Consider the following 15,047-nt stretch of genomic DNA (forward strand, 5'->3'; position numbering starts at 1 on the left):
AGGTAAAGCAGAAGACGAGAATGTCATGGGTTTTAAAGTGCCCTTATTATGCTATTGACAATTTTAAATGTTCCTAATTTTGCTTTGGAGTCTCATTCATCAAAGATAAAAAAACATTCATTTTCTGATAAAAAAAAAACATTGCACATCATCTCAAATTTCTCAAAGAGTCTTTCTAACCCCTCCTTACCGACAGCTACTCTGCTCTGACACAGTCTGCTTTGATTGGTCAACTCTGATTGGTCAGACTGCCCAGTCTGTAGTGATTGGTCTACTCTGCTCTGATTAAGTGATTGGTCAACTCTGATTGGTCAGATGATCCAGTCTGTAGTGATTGGTCTACTCTGCTCTGATTGGTCAGATTGCCCAGTCTGTTGTGATTGGTCTACTCTGCTCTGATTGGTCAGATGGCCCAGTCTGCTGTGATTGGTATACTCTGCTCTAATTGGTCAGATTGCCCAGTCTGCTGTGATTGGTCTACTCTGCTCTTATTGGTCAGATTGCCCAGTCTGCTGTGATTGGTCTACTCTGCTCTGATTGGTCAGAATGCCCAGTCTGCTGTGATTGGTCTACTCTGCTCTGATTGGTCAGATGGCCCAGTCTGCTGTGATTGGTCTGGTCTGCTCGGATTGGTCAGATTGCCCAGTCTGCTGTGATTGCTCTACTCTGCTCTGATTGGTCAGATGGCCCAGTCTGCTGTGATTGGTCTACTCTGCTCTGATTGGTCAGATGGCCCAGTCTGCTGTGATTGCTCTACTCTGCTCTGATTGGTCAGATGTCCCAGTCTGTTGTGATTGGTCTACTCTGCTCTGATTGGTCAGATTGCCCAGTCTGTTGTGATTGGTCTATTCTGCTCTGATTGGTCAGATTGCCCAGTCTGTAGTGATTGGTCTACTCTGCTCTGATTGGTCAGATTGCCCAGTCTGTTGTGATTGGCCTACTCTGCTCTGATTGGCCAGATGGCCCAGTCTGTTGTGATTGGCCTACTCTGCTCTGATTGGTCAGATGGCCCAGTCTGTTGTGATTGGCCTACTCTGCTCTGATTGGTCAGATGACCCAGTCTATTGTGATTGGTCTACTCTGCTCTAATTGGTCAGATGGCCCAGTCTGTTGTGATTAGTCTACTCTGCTCTGATTGGTTAGATGGTCCAGTCTGTTGTGATTGGTCTACTCTGCTCTGATTGGTCAGATGGCCAAGTCTGCTTCGATTGGTCTACTCTGCTCTGACCCAGTCTGCTTTGATTGGTCAACTCTGATTGGTCAGATGGCCCAGTCTGTTGTGATTGGTCTACAATCAGTAAATTAAAAAAATTATTAGTAAAAAAAAAAATCACTCGTTCGCTCATTTTGGCGCCCTATTGCCTATGTCGCCTATACTACGGGCCGTTTAAACTTGTTTAAACTAAATATAACACACATTTTTTTCACAATTTCTGCCTAAACTGTATGCTTTCTTTTACTCCAGTGGTATGAAAGAACACCAGGGACACAAAACTCAACTTCAATGCTCAAGGCACTCTGATGACTCAGAAAATGTATAATATACCCACACTATTTATTTGTGAGAGCCTTAAATTAGACTTGTGCAGTCTTCAAAATAGAATAGAGTCAATAGAATGGACAAATAGAATACCCAATTAGTCCAGGGCCAAATGGCCTATCTATCTATTCATGTAAGGTTGCAATAAAAAGTAATTGTTTCAATAGTGTTGTCAACATAACACTTGTAAGTGTTTTAACAAAATGTTTCTATCATGTGTTTTGATATTCACCCACTTTCAGTTAGAATGTCTGAAAGCAGCTCATGCACACAATGTTGATGGATTTTGACAGTTTGACAAGGTTTTGTCAGTTTTGTGAAAAGATTCTTGGTTCAGTTGACTGGTTGTAACAACACAACCAACTATGCCATCTTCAGTCAACTCCCACTGAGTTCCAGGGGTGTTAAATGTAAGTACAAAATACTTTTTCTCTTGTGCTTGTGAATTGGTGGGGAATAGTAGGTAATGTAAGCTTGGTGTTTTTAACAGGCTAGCTAGTTTGCAGGTTAAATAGTGTAACAGTAACTGCTACAGTGCAGTCATGGCTCTCAAGTGTCATTTGTCTTGTTGTGATTAGTCTACACTGCTCTGATTGGTCAGATGGCCCTGTCTGTTGTGATTGGTTTACCGCTTACAGAGCGTTTCGGAAACGAGTTTCAATCTGAATTTCAGCTCTGGAGACGTCCTCAGAACTTGATACACATTGATACAACACGAATCAAACTCTTCCTCGACCTCAGCTTCAACTACAGTGTTTAAGGGCGGGTCAATGTAGGCGTTGTTCGCGGGCAGCCAACCGGACTGACATTATGCAAATTTGTTTGATTGTACCATAAGTATGTAACAGGAAGTAAAACTGGAATTGCTGATGACTCATTTCGGCAGTTTAGAATCGATTCTTTCTTTTGGGAGACAATAACTTTATTTGTTGTGCAATTTGATCCTCTATTAGACCCTTTACATTCACAAACAGCTAGTATTACACAATAGAAGAGAGGTAATATTCGAAAAAGCAAAATAGGGGCACTTTAACAATCAACTCCATCAGGCATCAAGTACAACACAAGTTTCTAACATGTCTCCTTTACAGACGGACCATCAAGTGGCAAGCTTTACCCCGGAGATCAGATCCTAGCCATCAACCAGGAACTTGTGAGCGACGCGCACCGGGAGAAAGTCATAGACCTTGTAAGGTAACACCCTTTACTGTCACCAGAGGGAAGGGCCTTGTCTGGACGCATGACTGTGCTTAATGTATTTCTATTCCATGTGTCTCCATCAGATAAGAGAATTCATTTCAGATAAGACAACCTTTTTGCATTCTACAGCTCACTAGCCAAAATGTCTTTTTCTTCTGCAGGCGGTGCAAGGATTCGATTGTTCTCACTGTGCTGCAACCACAACAGGTAGTTAAGGACATTATGTCTTCTCCAATCGAAATTACACCAGTCCCTTTTAGTGCCATAGTCAAACTACTATGCCAATTTCAATATAGTCTGTACATTTTTACTGGAATTAAAATCTCAGGTGTAGCTTTGTGTACATAAACACACCATTTGCTTTGTGCCAAAGTTACATTTCTTATAATATTAGAGCACTGAGACTAAATCTCAGGAGTCAATATGTCATGTGATATGTCTCTTTTAAGGCTCACATGATTTGTGTCAACATTCCCTAATGCCTTGAGCTCAGTGGAGCAAAGTACCAAGCTACAGCTTTACACACGCTGCCACATTGCAAGCAGGTGGAACGCTGTTACAGCACTCAAAAGTTTAAACAATTTAAACATTGACCTGATTGCCACTGAGCTTGCAGGGCCGAATCAAATCCTCACTGTTGACAAGAAAAAACTGATCCTCTGTGTATACAGCTCCAGTAGTACAACCATGATTTTAAAGGAGTAGTTCACTTTTGAAAAAAACTTTTGCTGATAATTTACTCACCCCCATGTCATCCAAGATGTCCATGTCTTTCTTTCCTCAGTCGAAAAGAAATTAAGGTTTTTGATGAAAACATTCCAGCATTTTTCTCCATATAATGGACTTCGGTGGGAACCAAACGGTTCAAGGTCCAAAAGACTTTCAGTGCAAACTGTTCAAAGGGCTTCAAACGATTCCAGACGATGAATGCGAAACGATCGCTCATTTAATAAATAAGTACCAAAGTTTAAGTTTTATAAGCTCAAATGGTCGCCTTGCTCTGTTCTGTGATGCGCGTTCGTGACTCTCCTGTTCGAACTCGTTCATCAAAATGAATGAATCTTTTTCCGAGTCATTTGGTTCATTCAACAAACGAAATGAACAAATTGACTCGGGAAAAGATTCATCTTGGATGATATGGGGGTGAGTAAATTATCAGCAAACGTTTTTTGAAAAGTGAACTCTTTTAAAACTGAATAATCAGCATATAGAGTAAACACATTAGATATTCTATGGAAATTAACCAATATGAAGCCGTTCTAATGCTTTTTTTGGGGTCAAAGCAACACATGATGTGTTTGTTGCATCGAAGGCCTGAAGTGTGGGCTTTAGCAGTCTGAATTACCGAAATGTATTCAAAGATTTCAAATATAAACTCCTAAAACAACTGTATTCATTTTTGTCTTGTTTTCCAGTAAAAATGTCTTAAATATATATATATTTTTTTAACTTAAGAAGATATTAAGATTTGTTTGCATAGAATATATCTTGAATTAACTTTTCCTTACCCCAATGGCAATTTTTTGTCTTGTTTTAAGCACAGAAAAAAACAAACAAAAAGAAAAACTATTTTCCAATGGGATAAATAAATCAAGATATATTTTCAGAAAACAAATCTTTCAGTATTTTGGTAATACTTTACAATAAGGTTCATTAGTTGGCATTAGTTAATGTTTTAACTAACATGAACAATCCATTTGTTGCTGTATTTGTTAATCTTTGTTAACGTTAATAAAAATACAGCTGTTCATTGTTTGTTCATGTTAGTTCACAGTGCATTAACGAACGTTAACAAGATTTTAATATAGATTCGTATGACAAAGATGAATAAATGCTGTATACGTGCAGTTCATTATTAGTTAATGTTAACTAACGAACCTTATTGTAAAGTGTTACCACTATTTTTTATGTTTAAAGCTATTTATCTAAATAAAACTAGTCTTAACTTCAGTTTTCCTGTCTATTTCTTTCTTTCTTCCCACCCTCTCTTTGTCTTTCCTTAGTCACCTAAGTCTGCCTTCATAAGTGCAGCCAAGAAAGCTCGTCTGCGAACCAATCCCCCCAAAGTGCGCTTTTCTGAGCAAGTGTCCATCAGCGACCCAGACTCAGTATGTGCTGCTGCCTCTTGCTCACATCACACCCCAGTCACATCTGTGCTAACACAGCTTTCCTTATGTGCTGAAATGAGACCTGGATTGAGTTTGTCGAACGGTCTCAAGGTATTTTGTGACGTGACTGTTCATGGTCTGTTTATGAATATAGACAAAGTGAATGTGTCCATCAGTGTCTCCTTTTGAGAGTGGCATGGCTGTCATTTCAGAGTTTAAATGCTGAAGTGTGATTCACTCCACATCTCCTCATCTCATTTCATCAGACTGCAGGTTTATTACCCAGAGGGGCAATGCGAAAATCCCTCTCCTATTGTGCTTCCTTAATCTAGATGCGGTCCACCATTTCGAAAAGCTACAATGATAAATTCAAAACGTTCACCTCTTCTGTGATTTCATCTTCAAGACATACATGAAAACACAGGGTTTGGAATTGGCTATGCATGGTTTGGTTGGAATGAAAGGGTTCTAGTGTTTCTCTTTTTCATATTCGTAGAGTAGATTCGCAAAGATGTGTCGGGCAGATTTTGACAGATGTTTTTTTTTTTTTTTTGAATTGCATATGCATCCTAGTTTGTTTGCTGAGATTTCTTTGAATTTACAGTAGAGTGACTTGAATACAAATGCAACAGTATTGCGACTATGTAATTATGTTTCTGAATTGAAGCTATTCGTGGCTATTGAAAGGAAATTCTAACAGCAGCTGCTTTTAATAACTGACCTATCGGTAAGCCCCTCCCCTTGAACGCAAATGAGCCAATGGCAGTTGGGTATAATTTGCAATGGGACTTGAACTCTGACATCCGAACTCTGGAATATCCGAAGCTCTCATCAGTTTGATGGTGTTTATGCTACAAAAATGGGGCTGGAGTACTTGTAACCCTGATTCCAGGTATCCTGAGAGGATGGGCATGTGTATAGAGAGCCTAAGTCTGTCCCCCTCTGGTCGACCAACACATTCTCATCCCAAGCCGTCATATACGACTCTTTTGCCAAAGCATATACATCCAACGCACATGGCACCCTTTAGCGTCAAATGAGACGCTTCGGTTGTGGTAGGTTTAGGTCTGGGGTAGGGTTAGGGTTAGACCACTAGGAGGCGCCTTCTGCCCCATATATATCTGCGTCACATATTGACGCTAAAGGGTGCCATGTGCGTTGGATGTCAACGCTTTGGCAAAAGATTCGTATATGACGCCTTGGGATGAGAACGGGCTCGGTCGACCACCATGGGACCTTATTTCGGAAAAAATATTGTTTGGTAGTCAATGGCGAGAGACAACAATTCTTTAGATCTAGTTTGAATTGTGCCCTGAATTACACAAATGATGTTTGTTCATTTAAAAGATACATTTTAAAGTCAAGAAAGTCGCAGTTTGACGTAAAACTGTTAAGGTACAAGACGTAATTACAAAGACTACAAACCCCAAAGGCGCACATTTTCTCTCAATGAATGAAGCGAACTTTACTGAAGCTAACATCTGTCATTTTTTCTATAGTCTTGCGTTATAATCATAAACTTACGCCGTTACGTCGTCATACCTGAGTGTTTTGTACCAGACTGCACACACACATGAGCAAGGGATCTCGCTTGTTGTTTCGCTTCCCGGGAGATTTTCACATAAAACTAAATGTTACTCTTCTGTTTTATGACAAACTGCGACTTTCTTGACTTTCATAATTATCTTTTTAATTGACAAACATCATATGTGTAATTCAGGGCACAGTTCAGATGGAATAAAAAAATAAGTAGTCACTCGCCATTGACTACCATACATATTTTTTTTCCCCCGAAATAAGGTCCCATGAGCTGGAAGCGGAGGGGAGGGACTTAGGCTCTCTATTCATGTATTGAATCCCCATACTGCACACGTTTCAAAAGTGTGATTATAAAACGGCTAGTTCAGGTCCTTGATTCTGATTGGTTGAGCCGCATTCAAAGCCGTTGTAAATTACTCAACAAACATACAACTGTGACCGTATAACATTAGTATTACTAACTGCCGTTTGTGATTATTTGTTACTGGATGTGTTGGCAACCTCTTTGGAACTACATTGCTTGGCGGAGGAATAAATGTGCTACAACGTTGTATTTTTTGTTGCTGGTGTTTATTTTATGAATAAAAAAAAATATTTAAAAAAAATTCAAATTAATATTTTATAGAGTAACCGTTTTATAAAAGCAATAAGCCCCTTGAAGCAGTGTTTTACAGTGAATTTTGTACAGCTAAGGGGGTTTAGCTGTTCTCCACTCTGCGCCGTGCCTAACAACGCGTCTTAGCTGTTCTAAATTCACTGTAAAACACGGCTTTACGAGGCTTATTGCTTTAATAAAGTTAGTGAGTCCATGTTAACGTACAAACCTAAATAGCAAACTGTTCTCACATCTTGTTCTCACAAAACACAAAAAACCAAGGTCTACAATACAGTGTCTCTCTACAGTATATTAAACTGATTAAATGTAAATGAATTTAATCTTACCCTGAGGTACATGTAGTGTTGATCTTGGATGTTGTCATCTGCGATCGTGACGACCGTAACATGAGGCTTCTCCCGCTTGCATTGTGATCTGTAAACCCTCGCTTCCAAATTATTCTTGTTATCCACCATATTATTTTAAAATGTCCCTCCCACTTGAGGTGGTCCTTCATATTCCAAAATTTATCAAAAACCCTTAGGACAAGGTTTTCACTGACTAACAGCTGTCATTGTAAGACAGTTACTCGTTTGTCCGTCCGAGTTAGCAACAGTAACTAAGGTGGGGCGGGACTTACCGAGAGGTCGATTCCCTCTGGCTCCGATTGAGATGTTTAGGGTAACAAAGTTACTTTTGAGGAAAGTAGTGTCAGCTTCTTTTTAACACTTCCAGCCTACTAAACTGATTGAATAAGGTTACATTGCATTTAGAGAAAGACTCAGTCTCCCCATAACCTTTAATGTTGTTACTAGACATTCATTCATTCGTAGCTCTTCATTAGCACTACACAGCCGCCATCTCCTCTTGGTGAACATGGGTCGACAGCACCCATGTTAATGTCAATGTCCATGGATTATGTCCCATACAGTTTGATATCTGCCTTGTGAGCAAGGAAGAGTCAACACTACACCCTTGGGTGCTGGTCGCACCAATTTAATAAAGCGGACCGATGGGAGGGGTGTGCAGCTCTCCTGGAAGAAGAAACTTGCTGATCAGGCCTAGAGGGCCAAAATCGGTAAAGAGCAAACCACCCTCACCTGAGCCTCCTCTAATCATGTCAATCCATCTTGTGTGATCAGCAGGGGCCAGCAGGGCTTTCTTCATTAAAACTCGCCTGTCAGCACAGAGTACATGAGCAGTGTAAACGTTTTATTAAGGGGCTTAGGCTTAAACACAAATGCCAACGTGGGACTTATTATTCATATCACATCATCTCACGCCGTAGCTAACGAGCAATTGATTGGGATTGTGCTGAATGTATGAAACCGAGCCAGAGAACCTCCTCACTTCACCGCATGTCATAACATGGTCCCAAATGACATGCCAAAATTGATGCTTGCTTATTTGTTTCCATTCTGTATTTGTTGTTTAAAGTGTAAATAGCATTTTACACGTTTCCAGAAGCAAGCCTAAAGCCTTTGGGTAAACACTTGCCAAACGCACTGAATCGATCACATCGAAACTTTGAAGGAGGTCGAATACGCCCATGAATGTCAGCGTTTGATTACATGAAATCGTTATTGATACTCAGTGGAAGGCTGATAGAAAGTAAACCTTATGTCACGTACCCCCACGGCAACATGGAACGTGGTACAAATCAAGCTGACGCAGGTGTCGGGATGCTACTAAAATTAATGTCCTCTCATTCTTCATATAAAATTGCCTTCAGGGTTCCTCACTCACTTCAAGGTGCACTAAGTCATTTCCCCTCACCTTTTCTAAGTTGTATATGATTTAAATGATCAGTGGCATAGAAATCAGAAAATACCATTCACTTGACTTCATTGTTATCACTTTACATCATAAGAGAAATGAACATGGGTGAGGGTTATGCATCTAAATTAGCCTGGCTAACGCCAGAATCAATTCTCGTTGAGACTTGGGTCTAGGAACCACATGTTCATTTTCTCGGATTTGAGGCGTGGTTTACGAATGCCTGGCGCCGTTTATGGGTGATAAGAATGTCTATCAAATGCGCCTGTAGAAAAACACAAGTATTAAGTACAGATTAACATTGATGTTGAAGTTGTTATTTGCATATGAAATTGTTTGCGCTTGTACTTCACAAGTTTAAAAAATTTTAAATTTAATTTAATGACTAAATGGTCAACAACTTTAATCGGGTACGTGTGCACAGCTGAAAGTTTTGCTACTAAAGCGGTAGCTGTATATTGATATTGAAAAGCAACACAACTTGAGAAAGTGGCACTGTGACAACCACAGTAGGTAGTCTACAGGCATAATGACAATATGATATTAAAGGGTTAGTTCACCCAAAAATGAAAATTAAGTCATTAATAAACTTTCTGTTTACAAGCAGAGGAAGACGCGCGCTGTACATACACGTTTCAATTACCGTATTTTCCGCACTATAAGGCGCACTTTAATCTTCTCAAATACGGCAGTGCTGTGCGCCTTACAATCCGGAGCGCCTTATATATGGATCATCATCTTATACGGTAGGTGGCGGTAATACTCCTAAGCGGTGAGTAGCCGGTAACAGCCAGTAGTCGAAGAAGAACATCGTCATCTCAGTTCTCGCGCATGGGTTCTGGAAATCTCTTCAATTCTCGTCTCAAGGCCCATAAGGAAGTACTGGAATAGTCGAATAAAGTCGTTATTTATGTTTTTTTTGCACAAAAAGTTTTCTCGTCGCTTGATATACTTATAATTGAGCCGCTGTAGGCACATGGAATATTTAAACATTTTCTTTAATGACTTTATGGGCTGTCAAGTGCTAGTCCCTTAGGAAGTCTATGGAGGAGTGATACAGCTCTCAAATTTAATCAAAAATATCTTCATTTGTGTTCCGAAGATGAACCAAGGTCTAATGGGGTTGGTACAGCATGGGGGTGAGTAATTAATGACTTAATTTTCATTTTTGGGTGAACTAACCCTTTAATAAATACCACTTAGCATTTATAAGTTAAATGGACTTCGTTGACGACGATGCCTAGCAGGTTGGTACTATACAACTCCGTGGCTAACATGTCTTGCCACTTTGCGCTCATCCAGGGCTCGGGACTGCCGAACAGAAAGTTGGTATCGACAATTCTTTATCGCATTTTCTTTCTCGGGACACAGCTGAGCGGCAGATATTCCAAGGTTGACCGCCTCATGTACCTTGTCATCCATTAGGGCGATTAATGCCGAGACAACAATAACGACAGGGGTCTCGCGAAGTTTAACGCCAAAAGCTGCTCTTTTTTCTAAATAAACTTGCATTCTAAACTACTTAGAAAAATATCTAAGGCTGCATCAGGTAGCTTTGCATCTGCTGCCATGTTGAATCCATAGAAATAAACAAACTGCTTCGGTGTGTCGCATAGATGTCGTCTTGCTACTCCCTCCCCATTCTGTGATTGGTTCCCTAAATGAGGCGAAAATCTGGACCATGGTATCCAGACTGCCTTTCAGTGTGAATAAAATCGCGCTGCGGGAAGGCAGTATGGGGAAACCCAGACTACATCTAAATAGGATATTACTTAAAGGAGAACTCCGGCGAACAATGAACCTTTGGTCTAATAAAAGATCGGTACCTAGTCAATCGTTCTCTGAGTTTTGTTTTCATGATAATCGAATGTAAAGAGTTTTATCTCTAAAAATTGTTTAGCGTATAATGCTAGTAATGGGGGCATTGAGGAAGTAAAAAGAAATCGCTAGTTTATACCACTAACAAGGCTCAAAATAGCCCCACACTCACACAGTAACATAATGAGGGTCCGTACATGCAAAACGAAGCATTGAGAACTTTGTAAGTGTACAGACCGTTTAATAAGAAGATACTTTATGAAGACAGTTCACTTCGTGTATACAGACAGGAGCCATCTTAAAAAGTAGTCTCAATAGTCGATCCCCGAACGCCGTTCATACATTTCAGAAGTTCGTTGAACTTCATAGAGTTCAGATCACTCAGCACGATGTTCGTGGTTTGACTTATCAAGACTATTTTCTAAGATGGCTCCTGTCTGTATACGCGAAGTGAACTGTCTTCATAAAGTATCTTCTTATTAAACAGTCTGTACACTTACAAAGTTCTCAGTGCTTCGTTTTGCATATGGAGCCTCATTATGTTAGTGTTAGTGTGGGGCTATTTTGAGCCTTGTTAGTGGTATAAACTAGCGATTTCTTTTTACTTCCTCAATGCCCCCATTACTAGCATTATACGCTAAACAATTTTTAGAGATAAAACTCTTTACATTCGACTATCATGAAAACAAATCTCAGAGAACGGTTGACTATGTACCGATATTTTATTAGACCAAAGGTTCATTGTTCGCCGGAGTTCTCCTTTAAATGCCATACTAAAACTTTGCTTTTACAATTTTCTGCATCTTCGGCAACAGGTGTCAAGATAACATTTAAAGATGTTGTCTTTGGTTGTTCAGAAAGATTTATATTTATTCATTTAGCAAACATTCATGTAGAGTCCGGAAGGTTGTTCCACCACAAAAGGAACGGTGAGACTAGGATGGGTGTGACATGGACCGGACTTATGGATGTGTTCTGTTTCACTGGCCAACAGAGCACTGCAGTAGTCCAGTCTTGAGACGACAATAGCTGTGCAGTATATTCAGCTGATTTTTCTACTCTAAATAGGAAGGGGCCAAGCACTGAACCTTGAGGCATCTCGGTTATTTGATGTGAATTACAAACCCTCTCCAGGCAACTTTGAAGACTCTGCCATGAGGTCAGACTCGGTACAGTGTACTTCTATTAACGCCCAGAGACATTTCAGTTCAGTGACACATGGATCTGGTGACTCAAACAAAGACAGCATACCATTTCAGTTTAATGAAGATCAATGATTTGGAGTCGGTTCTGGCCAACACAAGGTTTTGGGGTTGACAGCATGGCTGTAGGCGTTCGATCCAGGAAAATGAATGAGCCAATTCAACATATAAAAAAATGACTTAGTGCACCTTTAACTTTTTATTGGATAGAAAGTAGACGCCTTGAAGATTTTCTCTTTTTCCTACAAATATATGCTGCAACTGAATTCAGTGTTTGAGTCCAATTGATCTGCATTTCGAACATGGTTTCGTATTGGATATGGAATGGTTGTGATACAACTCATGCTTAATTCTCAATGAGTCATAATGTGTGTCTAAATTAATTTTGGTCATATTTCCAATTCATTTAAACTATTGCATTTGAGTTAGCCATTTAACCATTGTTTTAGACTTTAACTCTATGGGAAAAGCAGTGTAAGTCCTCTCATGTGTTTCTACATTCTTTCTTTGACTCTTAGAAGATATTTGATTTTATTCTCTGTATTTACCTATTGAGTCTTTTCTTCCCTTAATATCTCATCCAATGTTCACTGACCGCTTCTTCTTCTTTCTCCCCTCTGTTTCTTTTTTTAGACCATGCTTAAAGACGAGTCTTTGCTTCTGATACCAAATGTGTTGAAGGTGTTTCTGGAAAATGGACAGATCAAATCCTTTACATTTGACAACCGCACCACTGTTAGGGTGAGTATTATGGGAAAACTGTTTGCTGTTATTAGAAACACAATGGGGGGGAATTCACTATGAATTTATTTGAATTTTATTTGTTTATTTAATGAACCTGCCAGATTGTAGTATTTCTAAACAACCCGGTCTCATCCCAAGACGTCATATAACTGACGTTTTGGGACGTCTTTTGACCATACGTCAATATTCGCCTTTTTAGGGCCCCCTTAAACGTCGGTAGATGAGGTTATGGGATCCTAACTCTACCCCATACCTAAACCTAACCCTAAACCTAACCCGTCACCTAACTGACGTTAAAGGTAAAGCGTCAGTTGTATGACGGCCCGGGATCGCCATCTACCGACGTTTAAGGGGGCCCTAAAAAGGCGGATATTGACGTATGGTCAAAATACGCCCCAAGACGTCAGTTATATGACTTTTTGGGATGAGACTGTGTTATGCTAAATTACATATTCCCAAGGCGGGTAACGCAAACAAAGAATATACATTGTTGTGCATGGGATGCATTTGTATATTTATGTTCATCTTCAATCACCTTTCATGTTTCACACAAAACAAGACTCCCTAGAACAGATGCTAATGGTTAGTATGGCAACGCAGCATTTTATAACCGAACTCACACCTGCACATTTAAGTTTTAACTTGGTTTAGAAAATTCATTAGCCAACATTATTAGATTTCATTCTGAAAGCAAAAGAGGGAAAACATGTCAGCACTTTTCATTTGCAGAGCTGATCTTACATTATGTAGATTTTAAAAAAAAATTGTGAATGGCAATTTTTCCAGGGGCTATAATCATTTGAAACATGTAAAACACAACTTTTACAATTACGTCAGCATCAAAGAATCTATACATTTTTGAAATTTCCAGCCAAACAGGAAAAATATCATGTACAATCAATATCAAAGTACTGTTATTGATGTCAAGAAACAAGAATAAAACCTACATTTGTGGTTTCACAGCGAGGTTAACATTTCTCACAATCCTTCCTGAGTTGATATCTTCACCCTTTGGTCAATATCACCAGACAGATTATCTCAATCATGGTGACAAGACAGTCCACAACAAAGTAATCTGTCAATCTGCCATTGAGAGTGTTACTATCATCAAACACTAAGCATATAATGCATCGCTTCACACTGGTCAGTACGCTCCAGACAAGCATGCGTTTGAAGCACAGCATTTGCTTTAGTCACATGGAAACCTCATCAAATATTAGGAGTCTTTTCAAAAGTAAAGCCACTAGTCAGTAGAAACCCTCATTCATTTGTCTCCAGTGACAGATATACTCAGAGCAGGGTACAGTGATTAAGAGTGCTGGTTTCAATGATTCATCAACTGATGGAAATGTCAAGCCTATCCTCCTGTAGTTTACACACTGCTGATGCCAATGCTTTCCACTACATTTACTTTGCATTGCATATCTAAAATATTGTAATATAGCAGAATTCATGATGCTTTAGGGGCTAAAAACACCAACCATTAGGCTACTCGGATGACAAAATTGGGTAACCCTTTGTTTTGATGGTCGCTTTTGAACATTCAGTTGGCTACAAGTAACTTTGCTAACTGTCATTAGAGTATTAGTAGACTGTTTGCTTAATATCTGCCAACTCTTTTTTGTTGTGCTCCCCCAACAAACATTACTGACTAAGTAACTTTGCAACTACGTCAACATATTCTATCCCTAACCCTACCAGTCGACTAATATTCTACTAACACTCCAGTGAGATGTAACGTTACTTATAGTGAACTGAATGTGTTAAAAGGACCATCCAAATAAAGTGGACATCCAAATAAACCCAAAATTGTTCTCTATTTCCCTTTTGCCACAGGATGTGATATCATCGCTGCAGGATCGCCTTTCTCTACGCTACATTGAGCATTTTGCTTTGGTGCTGGAGTCCGGTGGACTGGCCCAGAATCAGAGGCTGCATCTGCTCCAGGAAAACCAGCCACTGTCTCATGTGAGTAAATGCCACCCAAAAACCAATGGCTGATGCATTACCTTCACTCTAAAGTTTAAAGGGTTTAGGAGAAATCCTTAAATGTGTGGTATAAGGTACACTAGCTTCCTATGGCAAGTTGCAACAAACAATGGACGTTAAAAAAAAAATTCTTAATTTTAATTCATATGGTCATTAAATTCTAGTGATCCATGTTACGCAGCATGATTTGAAAATATTCCAAAGAGCATCTTGTGGTCCAATGGAAGCAAAACCGTCTGTAAAAAGGAGTTCAAATGCTCAGTTACGAATTTTTTTTTTTTTTGATTATAGTGACAGAAATTAAATTTCCAGTTAAATTATTCCATTGTTCCTTATTCACTGGTTTTGAACATAGACTGTAAAAAATATGGACAAAGCGTCTGTGACGTCACCCATAGACTCTCTGAGGAACGGGTTTGAGGCTGTTTATGGGGGGTATGGATGGCCCCATAGTGGAAAATCTTGGAAAATACAAATGTTACAGAGGTGGTATGTTGTGTTGTGTCAGATCATGAGCCATCAAATTCACTCGGCAC

General features: G+C 39.6%; 1 protein-coding gene across 4 annotated transcripts in view; it reads left to right on the top strand.

The window, feature by feature from the left end:
- frmpd3 (FERM and PDZ domain containing 3) overlaps positions 1-15,047 on the top strand; it is a 221,731-nt gene that overhangs the window by 195,924 nt on the left and 10,760 nt on the right. For 2 of the 4 annotated variants that reach the window (XM_089134694.1, XM_089134697.1), the window contains exons 5-9: positions 2,632-2,734; positions 2,902-2,947; positions 4,744-4,848; positions 12,412-12,519; positions 14,359-14,490. In XM_089134694.1, the coding sequence (XP_088990820.1) occupies positions 2,632-2,734; positions 2,902-2,947; positions 4,744-4,848; positions 12,412-12,519; positions 14,359-14,490 (494 nt within the window). Of the gene's footprint in view, positions 1-2,631; positions 2,735-2,901; positions 2,948-4,743; positions 4,849-7,919; positions 8,061-12,411; positions 12,520-14,358; positions 14,491-15,047 lie in introns of those variants that run through there. The other 2 variants (XM_089134696.1, XM_089134695.1) reach the window with 2 other exon arrangements.

This window comes from Pimephales promelas, chromosome 9 (genome assembly GCF_988280905.1).
Source record: "Pimephales promelas chromosome 9, fPimPro1.hap1.1, whole genome shotgun sequence".
Lineage (NCBI taxonomy): Eukaryota > Metazoa > Chordata > Actinopteri > Cypriniformes > Leuciscidae > Pimephales > Pimephales promelas.